We start from the raw sequence: 20,260 nt of genomic DNA on the forward strand, positions 1-20,260 counted from the left end.
ATATATATATATAATTTCAATTTGTTGATTGAATGTAAAGAAGTAATGCAAATTAGCATAGCCACTATGAAAAATAGTGTAGAGGTTCCTCAAAAAAATTAAAAATATTGTCACATATGATCCAGCAATCCCACTACTACATATATGTAACCAAAAGAAATGTAATTTCTGCTCAAGGGATATACACACTCCCTTTTGTTGGAGTTGGAGTACTAGTTATGATAGCCGAAAAAATGTGAAACAAGCTGTGTACAACAGTGGAAGAATGAGTCAAGGAAATGTACTTGTACCCCATTGGATTACTTACTACTTACTGCTCAGTTGTTTAAAAATTGGTGAAAACCTGTCATTTGTGACAATATGGATGGAAATAAACCAGCCACAGAAAGGCAAGTGCCACATAATCTCCTATGAATATAGTAAATAAACATGTTGACTTCATAAACATTGAAAGAATGGTGGTTACTAGAAGCTGGGCAGAGTGAGGAAGGAGGGATGGGGAGAGGTTGATCTGTAGGTGCTATTAGGTGGGAATAGAAAGTTTCTGTGTGCTGTTGTGCAATAGGATGGCTAAAATAATAATCTACTGTTTATTTCAGAAAGCTAAAGGATTTTTAACATTTTTACCATAAAGAAATAATACGTGTTTGTGGACTATGATATGTTTAAGCTGACTTATACATTACACACTGTATATGTGTATCTAAATATCACATGGCATACAACCAATATGCAAAATCTTAAAACTTATTTAAGTAAATTTAAATTAAAAAAATAGAAGACAAGGAGGAGTATAAATTTAAGAAGGTTTACTTAGTGGTTAGAAGAAATGGTTCTTAACTTGATATTGCCTCAGCTTTATTCCTTGAGCACTCCACTAGCTTTAAGATCTTGAGGGAAGCAAGTTAGGAAAGGAAAGAATATGTTTAATTACAACAAATACAGGAAAGACTGTCAGACTTCAGAAACAACAATAAAAGTTATAATGACAATAATATTAAAAATAACAACAGCAACAAGAAAAACCAACCAAGTATTTAAAGGAAAAAAAAAACTGTGATTCCTGTGGTCATTTATTTAGCATGGTGTTTTCATGCTGTTCCTTTGAAAACAGCAACTTTCCCACCTGCTTTTCACATTTTGAGATCATAATAGATCTTCATTTATAACATGATTAAAATGAAATTTAAAACTATTTCATAAGGAAAGTCTATTCAAGGTTTTTGGAGATCAGAAGTAAACATCATAGTTCTATGACATTTGGATCATCTGGAGCTATAAATTTTTTGCTCCCCCCCACCCTTCTTTATGAGAAGAGTTTATCCATGTTGGGAGCAGAGCAGGAGTGTCAATTTTCACTTTACTTCCTAAATTGTTTTTCTGCTTCCAATACCTACTCATCTCAATCCTTCTATATACCAATTTCAGAGACAATTTCACTATTCATTCTCTAATACTAATACCCTCTGTGAAGACTAAGGTAAACACTAAAATTGTTGCAAACCTCTAGAAAAAAATTCTAATTTTAATCAATTTTAATAAGAAAAAAATCATAACTGCTTCTAAATCAAAGTTTTTTTTATAAGAAAACTTTAACTTGTAAACCAAAGTTTGGCTTCATTGTTTTCTCAATTTATTTTCTATGGATAGTATACATTAACAGTAATGATAAGTGCATAGCAGAGATTGTGTTCAACTAAGTAACACTGCATACATTTACCGGGCAGTCTATCATCCACAAATTTTCATATGTAACCTATAAATTATTTGTTAAACCTCCCGTTTTAGTTGTAAAACATTGCTCTGGAACACCAAAATCATAATTTCTTAGGGTACTTTCATCATGAATTTATTTATGCTTTAAAATACCATGTTGTGCATGATAATACATGCAATTTTATCTGTCAGCTTACAAAAGTGACCTATTAACACTTACAGAAAATTTGTCTTAACCAACATGAGAAAACCGTGCAGGTTCTGGGTAATTAATACCACCCTTTGTGTATCCTAACAGTTTGACAATATCCTTTGATGTTGTTATATTCCATTTTTCTCTGTATTTCTCTTCCTTTGGCATTTTCCTTTCACAATCTTCTATACAATTGTATTTAAGCATTGCATATTACACAACAATGATTTAAGTCTAACAATTTTAATAACATGATTTATTGAAAAAATATGAAATACGATGGCATAGGCCTAGAGTTTTAGATTTTCTTCTCAAAAATTATTTTATATTATTGTGATAATCTTAAATATTTATTATAAAAAAGTTCAGTATATAATGAAATTGCGTTCTATATCATTTATATTAAGAAGGTAAGCAATCATTAATGATCTCAATCCAAGGTTAATTTACATGTCATGTATTTTTGTGGTATAAATATTATTTCTGCCTCTCAAAGATCCATGTTTAATGTTTTAATTTTCATTAGCTAGTATCAGAAAAAAACTGGGTGGCAAGATAACCTGGCTGAGTTCCACGAACCATAGTTTTTAGGAGTACTATCCACTTACTTGTGTATTTATATTCGGTGTTGTTTTTCAGTAGTTAAAATGAGAGATGGCTAGGTGGAGGATAAATTACTAAGATATGAGAACAAAATAGGATCAGATTATATACTGAAATTTTCTTTTCTCCATGAATATTTGATCTACTTTTCTACTTTTATCATAAGCTCTGCTTTCAATTTCCAAATCTTTTGCTATAGTTCAAATGAAACAGGTTTCCTTGAGAGAAGTAACAGAATTGAACATTTGATGCTTTTGATGATTATAAATGGTACTATTATTCAGGATTTTAAATAAATGGTTTTTAAGCAGAAAGCTGGCATAATTCAATGTGTTCTCACTATTCATCTATTTATCTAACTATCTCCCGTCTTTAAAAAAAAAAAAGTGCTCAGAAAACAGAACTGCTTATAGAAGATAGGCCTTTCTGGAAAAGCTCACAGACTAGACTCAAGTCAGATACGTAATTGAATCAATGTGTAGTAAGAGGAGGGCCTCTTGCTATTTCGATGAGAGGGAAATACAAAGGCAAAATTTAGCTGGAATATGGGATTTCAGGAGCTGAAATAAAGGGGGAGCATTAAGTGAGAGAGAGAGAGATTTCTTTGGCATTTCTTTCCAGGAGGGCTAAATTCCATGGAAGCACTTTAGGGGTAAACACACAACATTCTTAGAGTTGAAAGGAATCGTACACAACCCTGTGTCAAATCACATTCTGATTAAGCAACTTCATATTTTTGAATGAGAAATTTTAAAAAGTTTGAAATTGTTTTCTCCTTCAATTAGACATGGTAGGAGTTTCTTTTTATAGATACAGTTGAGGAATGATTTTAATTGCTGACAATAGAAGAGATGCTGTTATGTGAATTAGTGTGTTTTAAAAGCACTTTATATTTTTTCATCTTGCAGGCACTTTTCCTGTCTGTCTTCTAAATACATGTGCCCTGGTGTTCCTGCTGTCATGAGCACCTTGTTGGCTAATATAAATGCTTTCTATGCTCACACAACGGTTTCAACAAATGTACAGGTTTCCGCCTCAGATCGATTTGCTGCTACCAACTTTGGTGTAAGTATTATTTCTTTTTTTCTCAAGTGCTGGGGCTCAATCCCAGGACCTCATACATGATAGGCAAGTACTCTCCCACTTAGCTGCATCTCCAGTCCAGTGTAATATCTTTAAACTTTAAAATTCTAAGTAACCTATGTGAGTTACATTTTAAAGGGACTGTGGACTCAAAATATTCTTCAAATATATTGCATAAAGGATAACTTAGGAAATGTCTCTAGGATAATGGACTATAGCTCAAGGTTCATTTGAAACACTTTTAGTAAAGTAACTTTATTTGACAGTCAATAGGAATCTTCATTAGATTGAATCTCCATATCTGGAATGATCTTTTCCAGTGAGGAAGACATACATTCTGTAAGAAAAAACATACTGGAATTCTGTAGGTAATTTTCCATGTAAGCAAATGTAGGATTTGCCATCTTTAGATACGGTTCTCTGGTAAGTATGAGTTTGGCTGCCTTCTCTGGAGCCTGGAAAGCTCCATTTGTACTTCCTACTGATACTATTAGTACTGCTAGGCAATGATAAGTAAGAAAATAGTAGCTGTATAAATAACCCAAGAGAATTACCTGTACCTAATTAAAATGGTCTGCCTGAAGTATTGAAAAGCATCAACAACACATGAAAAGCAGAAATGCAGGAATACTAAGAAGTCTAGGTTACACCCATTGCTGAAACTCATTCTTTATGAATATAATAAAAATTGAAATTGACAGTCTGGAAATAGGATGTAAGCTAAGAGTAATCCCAATAAGGTGCTAAGAATCTAAACTAAGACAGAATTGGTGGAGACTGAGAACAAAGGACAGATTCTGAGGTTTTCAGGGCATAAAACCAGCAACATCAAGAGCACCTGATGTCTTTGGGTTGTAGCCAGTAAGGGAATGAAAAAATGTGCCTTTTAAGATTCCAGGGTTTCTGGCAAGGGCCACTGGGTAGGCAGTAGTGCTGGTTAGTAGTTCTGTGAGACACATTATTCTTAAAATTAGTATTTAGGGCAAACACCATAAGAAATTACAAAATGTAAGAAAACAACATAATATTTTCAGTAACTTCCTGATTTTGTTTTCATATAGGAAACTAAGATCCATTGTGGGAAAATGATTTCCAAGATATCATAGTTGATATACCACTGCACTTCCAGTTTGGTTCACTGAATATATTTTTATTGAATAATATTGTTAGAAATCAAGTTTTGGAATATGTTTCACAGAATAGAACCAACTCAGGCACAGAAAGTGAAAGATGAAAACCCTATCAGAAGGAAAATGTGCTGCTGTGTTTACTCTTGTTCTGTGCTTTTCATCAAAGAGAGTATTGCCATTTAATAACAAGCTAACAGAAATACTAATACCAGAGAACACTTTTCAGGCTAGGAGTCATAAAACTTGAGATTTTATTGTAATATACCAAGTCAATTCATCTAAACCTGAATTTCTCCATCTGCTCAATGAATATAATAGTTCTTGCTCTAACACGTTTCTCAAATTTAACATAAAAATTAAAAGATTTAAAACTGGTAACCTAGTGTGTCGAATTTGAAAGTGAAAGAATTAAATAAAGTATGAGGATTTTGTCCTTCCTACCCTACCTCTAATATAAACAGACCACAGGCTAACTTTGTTAGACAGATGACTCTTGTAGGACCTGGACCAAAATGCATCCAGTTCATCAAAATAGTATTATGACTAAATACCAGATCACAGAACACTTTTGCTGTTAAACCCTCATCTTTGGTAACAGAACTCCTTGTCTTGGGATTTCACCTATAACATAAAGCATTTTGTGTTATGAAATTATTTTGCTTCTGACATTCTGCTGGTGTGCATTGTGGGGAATGAGCCAACCATGTAGAACACGGAGCCTTTTTACCTCTGAGAATAAAAGATGTGGTGATATGCTTAATACCTGCCATAGAAGCTACCTGGAGGGAAATTAGATAACATGTTCTTTTTCTCCATGCTGACTCACAGAAGAGAAAGCAGATTGATTTCAGTATATTTCAGGTTTCGGTGACAACATAGTTATAACAAACTTCATTTTGTAAATCAAATAACTTCTTATAGAATAGGGATATAAAAAGACATTTTGATCAAACTATAGCTTGATAAATTGGTGATTTGGCATGTAAATTTTTATTTGTCTCTAATATTGAAAATAATGCTATTTGCTGAGTTAAATATATTACATATAGTAATTCCCACCTCCACTTTGGAGACCCAGATTTTTATTCCGCCTCACTACTGAATCTAATACATGACTTGGGGCCCAGCGACAACCACGTGGTCCTTTCTTTACTTTTCTCAAAGCTGTAACCCAGACATGTTAAATCTTCTGAAAAAAAAAAAAAACTTTGATATAAAGAGAGCAACTAAGAATAGAACAGGGAGGAAGAGCATGAGGAAAAGATTAACATTAAACAGAGACGAGTGGGGGGAGAGAAAGGGAGAGAGAAGGGAAAGCATATGGAAATGGTAGGAGACCCTCAATGTTACACAAAATTACATACAAGAGGTTGTGAGAAGAAAGGGGGGAAAACAAGGGAGAGAATTGAACAACAGCAGATGAGGTAGAGAGAAAAGATGGGAGGGGAGGAGAGGGGGGATAGTAGGGGATAGGAAAGGTAGCAGAATACAACAGTCACTAATATGCCATTATGTAAAAACGTGAGTGTGTAACCGATGTGATTCTGCAATTTGTATTTGGGGTAAAAATGGGAGTTCATAACCCAATTGAGTCAAATGTATGAAAGATAATATATCATGAGCTCTGTAATGTTTTGAACAACCAATAAAAAAAAACTAGTAGAAAAATCTTTCTTAAGATAATTGTTGAAACAAACAAATCCTTAAGCAATCCGTTTCTTTCAGAAATTTAGACTTTTTGCATATAAATGTTACTTAAGTTGTGGTGTGGATGAAAATTCTCAAGAACAAAAGAAAAAGGACAGAACCTTGAGTGTACAGAGGAAGGGCAAGCAAAGCTTCCTGAGAAAAGTGGCTAGAGAGAATGATGAGAGGGATGACAAAAATGTGACCTTATGACAGTGGAGATGAATTGAGGAAAAGGGGAGGCCACTGCTAACTGTCAATTTAGGTAGTTTAACTAAGTTGGGAAAAGAAATGAATGCATTGGCTTCAGCAAGTAAGTCACTGGCAAAGCAGTTAAGGCTGAAGGCTGGTCTCATGGGTTGCTGAGTGAATGAAAGAGGACTCACTTATTCACCAAAATATAAGGAGAGTTTATGTAATTGAACAATACCCATATATAATAATAAAAAAATGGAAAAAATGCTACAAAACTCGACAATTTAATTCCAACATTAAAGTCATACCCAGAATTAGACTGAAACGAAATGTATAAAATGCCAATGATACATCCATCAGTTAGAATTAATACTGGTATTTTGTTGGTATTGTTTTGAAACCATTTTTACATTTGAATTTGAAATTTTTCTTTATTGAATTTGTATTAATTTTATAATAATGTGAAAAGCCAGTAAATGAGAGAAAAGAAATAAAACTATTCTTTCTTCCAAGGAAATTAGAAATGAAGGAAAAATGAGAAATTGGGCAAGAACAAGAAGATGTTTGTCTTATAAAAACAGATTTTGTTTCTACTTTCTGGCAAAGTTGGGTTTTTTAAATTCTTTAATGAGATAGATTTGGACATATTTGGGGACTGCTAGGAAAGGAGCTAGATAGAGCGTGGTTCACATTTACCATGAGGGAGAATGAGTGGTAAGGTAATATCACAGAGGAGAAATAAGGAAGTGGTCAAGAGGTCAGAGGCAGAGGCTGTCCTTTAGAACAAGACAGGATGAACTCTTTTCTAAACTTTGAGGAAATAGTATGGGGGTCCTTGCAAGGAACAGTAAGCTTTTGATAGAGGAGTGCAAATTTTTTAATCTTCCTTGAAGTTGACTGCAAGGACAAGGAAAGCTCACCTATAAAACTAGGGCTATATTGCAGATGCTGAAGTGAGGGAGGGAGGTAAAAGTTTTGGTGTGCTATTGATGGGAATACAAAGAGGAATGTTTCATAGGCATGGAAGAAGACTTTGTAGTAAAGGTAGCATTTGCTGTTGGGCACTACAAATTTGTTGTCACAACAATTCATGTGTTGCAAGGATTTGTCAAAGTTTGTAAGCATCCTGATGGATAGGCTGAAGTTTTGCAGAAGAGAGGCAGTGGAAGGGTAAAGGAATTCTTAGGTTGACAGTGCTGTGAGGAGAAAAGCGATTCACCATAGGGTCTAGATTTGGTAAGTGGAAGCAGGAGAAGAATGAGGGGGTGGGGTATGTTTGGAAGGAACATCATGCTTTTCAGTTAACATTTCAAAGGGGAAATCTGGAGTCCAAGTATTATTTCTTAAAACAAGTTGAATTGTTGAAAAGTGAATGTGAAGAATGGTATACCACTGGACCATTCCTGCCCACAAGAACTGACTGCTCAGTCTTCAGGAATGTTGAAAACTGGCTGTTAAATACAGGTATCATTGAAATTGAGAATATTTACAGCATAGAAATTGACAAATGATAAAATCAAAGCCTTTGGCTTTCAGAGAACCAGTTCACCCATTCACCATTGAGTATAAATACTGTTTTGAGTAATGATCAAAGAATGTTATTGGAGAAAATGTTTTCATGAGCATGAAAGAAACTCCTGGGTAGATCACAGGTTGGAAAGTGAGAAAATTCCTTGAGGTGGTGATGGTTCATCAATATTTTAATTTTTCAGATATCCTTAGGAAATTCTTTTAGTGAGTTATTATATAAATAATAAAAAAATAGTAAAATTAATGTTTATCTAGTTCTGTTTTTTCCCTGAGTGTATACTCTCTCTTTGACATAGCCAGTACTAGGCAAATACAATTTACTAATAAATATTTATTTGTATTATACATGTTCTTTCTATGTCCACTTATTCTTTCAAGGCACATTTATGTGGTACTTCATGAACACTACTATGGCAGGTAATAGAAATACTGAAAGACAAACGTTTACTCTTTGGAGCTTATGCTCTAATAAGGTAATCACATAAACAGGTAAAAACAATCATAAATCACTCTCAAAATGTAATAAGTCTCAAAGGAGTTTATACACTACTCACAAATGCTTTGAGATTAAAGAGGAACAGATGACTGGTTCTCTCCAGGAACTCAGGGAAGCTTGACAGAGGAATGATGGATACTATTTTCAAAATCAAAGATGTAGTTTCCATATTTTTAGGAACTTATTTTAGTAGACCAGTAGAAATAGAAACACAAAATAAGTTCAAAATGTGTGGGATGCAACCTACCTATTGAGTAGGACAGATAGAGTAAGAGATGGAAGTTGAATAGGAAGCTTTGTTATTGAATTGGCATGAAATTATTGAGGACTTTACTACTCACTAGAGTGGTCTTTATTCTTAAAATATAGGGGATATGATCATATAAAATTTCTAATTGAGAGTGATCACTCTGTAGAGAAAATAGGACATGTATGAGACAGGGTTCAGTTGCAGTAATAGAAGGCATCCTAGCCAAAGTAAGTAGAAAAGAACTTAACAAAGAGAATTAGATGTTTAAAACGTTATATGAAGGACTGCAGGAGGGTCGCTTCATAATAATTTGCAGAATTTGCAGATTTTCAAGACTGTCCTTTAGAACAAGACAGGATGAACTCTTTTCTAAAATTTGAGGAAATAATTATGGGGGTAAGTTTTTTTTCAAGACACACTCACAAACAGGAATGTAGGGAACCAGGAGACTGCCTCTATTATCAATGCAACCAACTTTTCAAAACCACAAAGCTGGTGACAAAAGACTGGAAAACAAAAGTCTCCATAACTTGACTTAGTAGCAAAAAATAAGCCAAACTGTAGGCAGTGGGTCCCCATCTCAGACTTGCTTCCTAAATAGAGTTGTCAATGCACATGCATCCAGTAGGCAGAAACTAAGGTAATTAGGACAAACTAATACTAAAGTGTGAGAGAATGGCATATAGTGTTTTAGCCATAGGGAACCACACACAGAGCAGTAAAGAGGAATGAGTAAAGAGTCTTTGGAATTGAACACAGGAGGACTAAATGGAAGCTAGGGAGAAGGATGATGTGCTAGTCCTAACATGGCATTGTGCTGCTGAATCTAGAAAATAGTTTACAGGAAAAATGTAGTATTGCAAAAGAGAGAATGGATATGGGAAACATTTTGGAACACATTGTTTTTTTTTTGTGACTTTCCAAAGGATTAGTGTGGGTAGAGGCAGTGTTACCTGAACCTTCTACATTTTGAGAGGATGCTCTTTAAGAAGAATGCAAACTTTCCATTGGAAATTTTGGTTAAAATTAGTATTTAGGGCAAACACCATAAGAAATTACAAGATGTAAGAATACAACATAATATTTTCATTAACTTCCAGATATACATCTTTTTAAATTTTTTCTATAGTTTAGCGGTATTGATTTTTCTTTATCATTTTTACATATTACAAAATTTCTAAGAACTTGTACAGAAAGAAAAGAAATATAATTCAGTATTTTATTTAGCAGAGTTGATTGATAGCTTAGAAAATTTTGTTTTAGCTTCACCATACATTAATAATGGCATAGGCAATTCAATGCCTTTTCTCAAATTTGGGAAAGCATTATTATATTTTTTTATACCTGATGTTAAAGAAAAACAGCCCACAAAAAAGTTACACAGGTAAGGATGACTTTATTCAAGGAAGTTGCAATAGAATTGAGAGACCAGACCTCAGTCTATATCAACTCCACTGAAAGAAAGGTGAGAGGGTTTTAAGGAATGGGAAAAGTTAGAGGGGATATTATTCAGGCTCTGAGGCGAGAGGCTTGATAGATTTTTCATGATGAGCCTTTGTGTTTGCTAATGCACATGCATCAAAGTTAGGCTCATACCCTCCCAAGGAGACAAGGAGATAGGAGTGCTCACTCCTTGATGATTACATTTCAAAGAGATGGCTGCTATTCTTTCAGAAAGATATTCATGGATTAAAAAGTTTATAAGAGGCTTTTTAAAAAGGTTTACATATCAAAGGGACAAAGAAGGAACATATACTTACAAGTTTTCTAAAGAAAATTCTCTAAGAAGAAGTTGGTCAGGGCCTAGATTTAAGAAGAAGCCTATGCAAAGTCTAGCCAAGCTGAGGGGAACCTTAAGTAAGTGAATGGTAACAAATTAGTGATTTCAGGTTTTCCTGTGAAGGAACTCTAAACACACTGAATTGATGAAATTTACTAATTAGTTTGAAATTTCAAACATCCTTGTAGTGCCATTTAATCATTTTGAAGTATCTGTTGATATCAGTGTTAATCTCAACTCAGCAAGAAATGCAATTTCCACTATGTTCATATGCTCAACATTAATTGAATTATCAAAATTTATTAAAATAGCCCATGAATGACTTCTATTTGAAATATGTCTCTTTGTGATGAGTTTATTTTTGGTGTGATCTGGAAAAAAATGTTAAAATTTGCTAATCAAAGAATACTGTTTAACTTATTCCTAAAAATTTCACAAAAACCTAAGATCTGATGAATAAAATGGGTAGGGATTTTCCCAGGGACACTGAAGCAGGTGAGGGCTCAGAGCTTGAGCATCATTGATTTCTGCCTCAGTTAACCCCTGTTGTTGGAGAAAGAGAGAAAGAGGGTGAAGGGAGAAGTTGTTGTAGTGCAGAGGTTTTCATACCTCTTCCTTTCTAGAGCTTTTCTTTCTACAGTTCCCAGGATCCTGGGGAAAATTTCCTGAGCATTTTGTCCAGTAGCAACTGTCTTTCCTCAGGTAAAAATCCTCCCTCTATCCTTGAGCCCAATCTGGGGGGCTTTGTGTGGCCCATTAAATAAGAATGGTTTTTACATCTTTAAATATTGAAAAAAATTAAAAGATTATTATTATTTGGTGACATGTGAACATTATATAAAATTTCCATTTTAGTGTCATGAATAAAGTATCATACCCAATTATTTATGTATTTTCTATAGCAGCTTATCTTGCAGTATCGGGGCTGAGTGATTTTAACAGGGGTCCATGTTACCTTTTGAATATAGCCCTTACTGCTTACTTTAAAAGGGACATTTTTTTTCTTCTTCTCTCTCTTCCCCCTGTTCTCTAATCTGGGGGCTGAGAACAAGATTACCTTGCATTATCTGCTCTACACAGGAAGGAGATGTCTCTAGAAGATCTAGGAAGTCACTATCTCTCTTGCATGAGTGAATTTCAACACTCCCTCAGAGTGCACCTGGGAGCCCCTGCCATGGCACACCTGGAATGAGGCCTTTGAATAGCTTCTTTAAAAGCCCTCTGTTTTCCTTACTGACAGAACCACAGCCTCTGGGACTGGAGTTCCCTGTGTTTCTCCTTTGCTAGCAAAGCAATAAACCTTCATTTTGCTTTTTCTCAAAACTGTGCCCTCATGATTGAATTGGCATGAATTGGCATCCAGTACAAGGACCGAGCTTTCAGGAACATAATTATGACAGTCCCCAAAGTAAAAAAAAAAACATTTTCTTTCTAGCCTTTTGTAGACAGTTTGCTGACCCCTGGCCTACTTAGTCTGATCAGCAAATAAAACATACATTTTTGATAACTGATAATATTTAGTATTATAATTGATTTGCCTCCTACTAGACATATGTGGCCTCTACCTAATACAAAGAACTGAATAATGTGACAGTTTCCAATATGGTGACATGTCCCCCAGGGGAAACATGTTTTAATCACTCAGTCTTCTTTACTCCTCAAATCATGCCATGCAGACAGTAGGCCTCCTCTGTTCCTGCAAAGGCAATCTCACTCTAGTTAAATAGAAATATGGTAAATAAAATTACATCTCAAGCTGTCCCTGCTGTTAAAGAATCTCTTTGAAAATTCCATCAGCACCACACTTTTAATTTCATATCATCTGATATTGTTTGGAATTCTTTGACAACAAGCCCAGCAGTCTTCTCCACAGCTTTCAGTTTTCCTTGAATGTAAATTTTCCAGCTGGGCCCTGAAGACCTAGGTGGGGAGACAAAATGAGAGATCTGTATCAGTCAGAATTTTGTTCATCTGCATAAAACAGAAAAGCAAATGAACGTAGCTAAATACTCCACTCCCCCACCCCTCCAATATAACTGAAGTCCAGAGGTAAGGAATTCAGGACTAGTACAGCTGCTCAGGACTGTAATTTTTAATAAGGGTGGGTAAAAGGGACTAGGGCAGGGTGGGAGGTCCTTGTAGCTTAAAGCCTCACCATTCTTACCATTTGTTTAGCTTTTCACATTTTAGGCATAATAGACTCTGCCCTCTGTTTGAATTGAAGGTGAGAAAAAGGAAGATTCACAAAGGGCAAAAGGAAAAAAGCCTGAAAGCTCTATTAAACAAGTAATTCCATAGCAAACACTAATAAAACAAAGTATCTGCCAAGAATTCTTTCAGGATCTTTTAAAATCAGAATTGAGTCCTTCCTGTTTTATAAGATATATATATTATATATATCTCATTGCCCAAAAACATGGCTTCGTGGCCATGCCTGGAAGAACAAAGATCTGGGAAGGTAAGCATTTCTAACTAGGCACATGAGGCTCTATTATAAGGAACCATGGAAGAGTGGATACTGGGCATCCAGCCAGAGCAGTTGGCCCCAGTGGGCATAACAGGGTCAGTGATTTGGGTCATGGCATGGTTGATCAGAGTTACTCAGCTGTCTGGATGATTTGTGCCAATCACAGAGGTCAGGTAAAGCATCCAAGACATGACATGAATCAGACTGACTTTTATAGTCATCTGAATGATTAACTTTACTTAGTCCTAACAGATTATTGTTGTGGCTCTTTTTTTTTTTTTTTTTTTTTTCATTTTGATGGAGAGCCACTTGCCCACATGGATGGAAGCTGGGGAGTTAACAAAGGGTAACATAAGTTGCCCACTCCCCTGGCAAGGTATGGTGGAGAGTGGAAAAGAAAAATTCCAGACATTTAACACATCCATATATTTCTGGTACCTTGTTGGGTGAGAGAGTTTTAACCTTCCTAGGGAGATTGTAAACTCTGAAAGGCAAAGTTTATCCCTCCAGCTTCTTTATGTTCTCTATGGTTATTAGCACAGAGGCATGTTCCAATTTTGTTCAGAGATGTGTGAATCTCATAAAGGCACTTAACTTTAGAAAAATGAAGTTTCAATTAAGGAATAATTCATCACCTCCTGTTAATAGTCCACTCCATTAATGTCAGTAACATCAAGGAATAAGAGTTCTATATCCTATTAACCCACCTTCTGTGTAAACCTACTTGGAAAATATCCCATTTTTCTTCATATCTTACAAAATGAAATTTGGTGTCTACAGAGTATTAATGTGTGCAGAGAACTTTTCTCTCAATCCCCCACCCATGGATTTTTAGTTTCAATTAAAAAACTAGAATACTGGAGGGTCAACCTATAGGGTATCTGTTTGACTTTAATGTTTTTCCCTGTTTGTCTGTAATTCACACAATTTCAATCTTATACTCTTTATTCTCAGTCTTCAAGTACTTATAGCAAGAGGACAGTACAACAATGATACTGTATTGAAAGTTGGCAGCAGCAATCTTGCAGGCTTAATTTTTATACTACTTTTAGCACTAAATCATAAACATCCTTTAAAAGTAATTGATCTTTCAGATTAAGTCTGTATTTGCTTCCAAAAAGAAAATGGTTTTTGAAACTGTTTTTAACACAAAACAACAGCTGTTCCCCGTTTCATAAGCAGGAGAAGTTTGGAAATCTAATTCGTTTTCTGGAGGGCTGAGATGGTATACTGGAGTAGAATGGGGGTGGATTGTGTTTTCTCTTGCTGACACATTATATTGCTGTGAGTCATTACATATAGAGAAATATAGCTGCAATTCATTTGTATGAGCTCTTTGTATGGAACACAGCTCTCTAGATGCTTTTGTTAGAACATTTACTTTCTGTTTTCTTTCATTCATTAGAGAAGGCAGTGTGATTTTTAGGGAAGAACATGGATTTGATGTGAAAGAGACTTTTGTTCAAATCACTGCAATGCTGCATACTAGCTCTGAAGGTCTTGGACAAGTCTTTGATCCTTCCTTTCTACCAAAAGGGAAAAATACCTTACATAGAATTATTGCAAGAACTTTTAGAGTGACCATTTATTTCCATTCTACTATTTTGTGTTTTCTTGGCACAGAGGGAAAAATTCATAAAACTACTGGACCAGTTGCATAACTCTTTAAGGATTGACCTGTCAAAATATAGGGTATGTACAAAATTATTTCCCTAAAGGTAAACAGTGGTGTTTGTTCCAAATGAATTCTTGCCATATTGTAAATTTATCCATTGTGTAAAAGAAAAGTGAAACATTTTGATTTCAGGTGTCATTACACTAGAAGTAACCTACAGATTTTCTTTATTTGGAAAGGTGCTTTAGATGCTTTGCCCCACTTAAACCTACAGCAGTCATAATACTCTGTATGTATGTTCAGCTTTCATTGTATAATTTTCAAAATAAATATCAGATATGCTAACTTATGAGTATGGCCCAGTCCTCATATTTGAAAATTCACTCCTTGTTACTGAGATAGTTTGCTTGATATTGCCCCAAAGTCTGAGATATCTGTTGGAATTTACTGCTCAATTCTGTCTTCCTGGATCAGTGTACTTGTTCAACACTGTCCAGAGTTCATTGTCAACAATTCTATTATTCTACTTCTAGGTGAAATGGATACACACATGCATATAAACACACACACACACACACACACACACACACACACAATTTTAGTTTTAAAATGCCTTACAAAGTCGAGTTACAAATTTCAGTTTCAAAAATATAGTCATAACTATAGATGTTCTTGTACCTCATATATTCTTTTTGTTTGTGAGTACGGCTAGGGATCATTATCAAGACTTTGTATATGCTAGGCAAATGCTTTACCATCTTGCCTTCTCTAACAATTTATCCTAAATCTTCTTTTCATATTTACACATATGCTTCTCTTCTGCATCCATTTTTAATTAATCTCTTACTGACAGTATTCTTAATTGTATATTTCTAGAAATTATACAAACCAAATTCTATCAAGCTCATAGTTCATGTTGGAACTTGGGATGAAATGATGTGAAAAGAATTACCATGACAGCCATGAAAAAATATATTTGGGGGCAAGAAGGGCCTTAGGAGTACCCCCATTCAACCATCCTTTACGCACGCCAGCTGTACTTAAGTTCATGAGTAAAATCTGGAAGTTAGTTGAGGTTTTCCTGTGGCTCTTTAGAAAACCAGTCTGAGAGCAAGATGAAAATTTTCTCAATGTTTAAATAAACTCTTTCTCTAAACATTTTCATGCATGTATATCTCTTTTACTTCAAAATTCTGAACATCTGTGTTTTTAATGATACTTCTCACCAAACTTCATTAAAACTTTATTTTAACTTTTTTAAATGATACTTAGGTTTTTTTTTAAAAGGAGAGACAATAGAGTGCAGTCTTATTCCTTAAACTTTTAAAAGTTTCTTTGTGATAAAAATATATTAGATGTACAGCGCTCAAAGTATTTTTGCAAAAATGTACCTATATTTAGAAAATAATGAGAAGATTTTCAAATATATACCAATCTCCCTTCTTTTAGTAGCATAATAATTTTATGAGCAAGGATTGACATAATAACATTGCCATAAGGATATTGTTTTGTACTTTTTGATTGAATTGTGAGTATAAATAAAAGGATATGGCTTTCTAATATGAAGAATAAATTATTTCCACATCTTCCATTTTCCACAACATTGTATGATAAAAATATTTTGAGAATACTTCAGGGATCTTTTCAAATTTTTATGCAATTTACTTCCCATTTTCTTTCACAGTAAGCTAGTTTTAGTTTATTTTCCCAATGGAGGCTTAATGCTGGCAACTTTACTCTTTTCTGTTTCCTATTTCTCCAGGAAAACTTTCCTGCCAGCAATAGTGAAAGACTACAAGACCTGAAATCAACTGTTGACCTGCTGACAAGCATCACCTTTTTTAGGATGAAGGTATCTCATTTTATTTCTGTCAATGTCTTGGTGTGACATAAGAACACATATATTCCCTGGTAAATTCTCTTGATTAGTACTGTTCAACATCAGCAATTAAGTCTGAGCTAAATGAATCTTCCAGTGTGAGGTGTAATTTAAGAAGGGATTATTCTAGACACAACATATACTGATCCATTTGGTTCAAATTTAGTCTTAAGTTATACTTATTTTAAACAAAGCTCTCTAGTAAGTGGACATGGCACTTAAGAAAAAACTCCAAAGATTATTAAATGGAAATGGAGTTCATTTGTTTTAATTTTAACTCAAATGTTTTTCTGACTTTTTACTGCAAGAGAGTAACTGACTCTTGTTTACCCCAATGTGGCAACTTCTGTTTTTAGCTGTGGCAATGTTTATGTTGGAATATATTTGATCACCTAATCCATCAAACTATCCAGGCATTTCTTTTCAGACATATCTCCTCTGCTTTACTAGCAAGATATTGCAATCATAATTTTGCCCAGCAATTTGACTTAGGCTTTCCAAAAATAGTTTGCTAGGCTGTGGGCTAAACATTTTTACTCTGAGAGACAGCATTGTGATGGTTATTCAGAAGCCTCCTGGATGGAAGTTGTCCATGATGTTTTTTCCACTTAAAGCACTAAAAATGGCATTTTGGAAGAGACAGAAAACAAAATCATACTGTAATAGTGGTCATTTATATTCTTTTAAGTTCAATTAAAATCATTTGACTTACAATCAGGCTATATTGAGTGACTGATGTCCATTCTGATCCACTGGCAGTAGCTGTTGGAGCAGTGTGTAGAGGATGATATTGAGAGCCAGTTAAGGGTCAGTGGGAAAGTTGACTCAGATTGACACGCAATACCTGCCACTGAATTGAGGGGTGAGGAAATGGGAGTGAGGGTTGAAGAGTACCAACACAGTGCTGTGCATCCACAGTGCTTTGGTCACAAGCCTTTCAGTGTTAGAATACATCGTGTCCTAAACCTGCCAGTTTTCCTCCCACACCCTCACCAGCAGCTGATGATTGTTTCTTACATCACTGAAAAAGAGAGGAACAAAAAGAAGGGAGCATCCTCAAGTTCCTAGCACATAAGCCCACCACCTATTCCATCTTGCTACTTCCTGTTTCCATATATTCATCCTTCCTTTTTATTACCATCGATCATCCATCCATTATCTGAGAAATGGCTGTCTCTTCCACCTTTGGAATTGTTTTCATCTCCTCTATGTATTAGCAGCATTGGTGCAGCAATCCTTCTGAATCTCCTGAATTATAAATTTTCTCTTCTCTACTGAATATTTCCATTACCAAACATGCTGTAATTTCTCCGTCTTCAAAATACTGCTTGACTTCACTTTCTTCTATAGCTACTACCACAGTTCCTGTTTTCCTTTGATAGCAAAACTTCTCAAAATAGTAATTTACACATTTTCTTTCCCTGCATTATCTTGTAAAAAATTGCTCTCATCCCTTCATATTTTCCCTCATTATAGCTAATAAACTAACTTTTTGTTGTATGATTACATTAATATGACAAATGCATAGTTGTATACCTATCATGATAAGATACAGAACAGTTCCATGAGCCTATAAAATTCTTTTGTGCTGCCTCTTTATAGTCAACACTTTCTACTACCTGTCAACCAGTGATGTTCTCTGACTAGATTTGCTGTTTCCAGAACATCATACACACTAGGTAGCATAACATATTGGAGATCCATCCACATTGTTGAGTGTATCAACAGTTCACTCTTTCTTGTTTGTGAGTGGTAATTCTTTGTTATGTATGCCCTGCTTTATTATGTATGCACTGTTTGTATAGTCACTAATTGATAGACATTTGGGTTGTTTCCAGTTTGGGGTTATTAAAAAGAACTGTCATAAATATTCATGTTCAAGTTTATGGTGTAAACATAAGTTTTCACTTTTCTTGGGTAAAATCCCCAGTCAAAAAGTATGATAGTTCCATCTGTTCTCCATCTTCTAGAGAAGCTTTTAGTACTTTCTTAAATCATTTATCTATTGATCACCTATTTTTTCTTATGAGTAAAATTACATTGTATTATAGCCCTAAATTTCTCTTTAAAATGAATAATGTTGAGCATCATTTCTTGGAGAAATCAAAATCAGAGAGTTTTTCCTATGCTGCTTCTAAAATTTTTATTTTAGAAAAAAATAAATTAACATAAAATGTGAGGATAAAATTTTGGATATGTATATTTTAATAGCTCCAATGTCATTTATTGAAATAATTTTCTACTCTCCATTAAATTACTTTTGTACTATCATAAAATTTTTAAAAATGACCATGTGTTTTTGAGTCTTTTTCTGAACTTTATATTGTTCAGAATAGATCAGACTCCGAGTTCTACCACCACCATACTGTCTTGATTTCTGTAGCTTTATAGCAAATCTTAAAATCATAAAGTTTGGATCCTTCACTTTTTTCTTCACTTTCAAAATCGTTTAGGTGATTTTAGTTTTTGCTGAGATTTTTTCTGTTATTGCATTAAATTTACAGATCAATCTAAAGAAGTTTGATATTTTTAAAACTATTTTTAGTTGTAGATGGGCACAATACCTTTATTTTGTTTATTTTGTTTTATACAATGCTGGGATAGAACCCAGTGTCTCACACATATTATTAATGCTAAGCAAGCACTCTGCCACTGAGCCACAACCCCAGCCCTGGGCTGATATTTTTAACAATATTAAAATTTCAAATCCAGCCTCATGTTTTTAAACTCAATATAATAAGACTTTTATCCTATCTCTTTATCAAAAATTTTTTAGAAAGTCACCAAAGGCCAACACTTTACTAACTCTAGTGGTCAGTTATGAATTCTCAGCTTACAATGTTCAGCAATTTGCCACATTTTGTCCACTTTTTTTTCCAAGACATCCTCTTCTCTCTAGATTTTCAAGACACCCATCTTGTTTGACTTCACTTGTATTTCAATTGCTGATTCTTCTGGTCTCTACATGTTTGTTCTCTCTCATTTGCCAAGTACCATAAGATTAGAATCACCTGCTTCACAGGTTTCATTTTTCTGTCTGTGGTATTCAGTTTTCCCAGCACCACTTTTTGAAGAGGCTGTCCTTTCTCTAGTGAATGTTTTTCGTGCCCTTGATAAGGGTGAGTTGGTTGTGAGTGTGTGGATTTATTTCTGTTACCTCTATTCTTTTCCATTGGTATGTGTATCTATTTTCATGTTAATACTATGCTGTCTTGGTTGCTTTATCTCTGTCATATATCTTGAGATCCAGGTATTGTGATGTCTCCAGCTCTGTTCTTTTTGCTTAAAGAGGGTGTGACTTTGGTGGTGGTGGTGGGGTTGTGCATCCATATGAATTTTGGAGTTTATTTTCTTGTTCTATGAAGACTTCTTGATATTTTAGGAGGACTGCATCAAATCTAGAAATTGCATTGGATGATATGAAAATTTTAATAATATTATTTCTTCCAATTTATAAAAACAGGAAGGCTTCGCATATTTTTTTGTGTCTTAAATTTATTTTATCTGTGTTTTGTCATTGTAGCTGTAGAGTTCTTTTACTTTCTTGGCTAAATTTATTACTACGTATTTTATATTTTTGTGAATGGATTGCTTTTATAATTTTTTTCTCAGCAATTTCATTATTGATTTTAAAAAA

The 20,260-nt window shown here is 34.4% G+C and overlaps 1 protein-coding gene across 2 annotated transcripts in view; it reads left to right on the forward strand.

Moving 5' to 3' along the window:
* Positions 1-20,260, forward strand: part of Unc13c (unc-13 homolog C) — a 544,151-nt gene that overhangs the window by 266,109 nt on the left and 257,782 nt on the right. For both annotated transcript variants that reach the window (XM_026391056.2, XM_077799599.1), the window contains 3 exons: positions 3,421-3,577; positions 14,753-14,821; positions 16,507-16,596. In XM_026391056.2, the coding sequence (XP_026246841.1) occupies positions 3,421-3,577; positions 14,753-14,821; positions 16,507-16,596 (316 nt within the window). The remainder of the gene's footprint in view (positions 1-3,420; positions 3,578-14,752; positions 14,822-16,506; positions 16,597-20,260) is intronic.

This window comes from Urocitellus parryii, chromosome 6, assembly GCF_045843805.1.
Source record: "Urocitellus parryii isolate mUroPar1 chromosome 6, mUroPar1.hap1, whole genome shotgun sequence".
Classification (NCBI taxonomy): domain Eukaryota; kingdom Metazoa; phylum Chordata; class Mammalia; order Rodentia; family Sciuridae; genus Urocitellus; species Urocitellus parryii.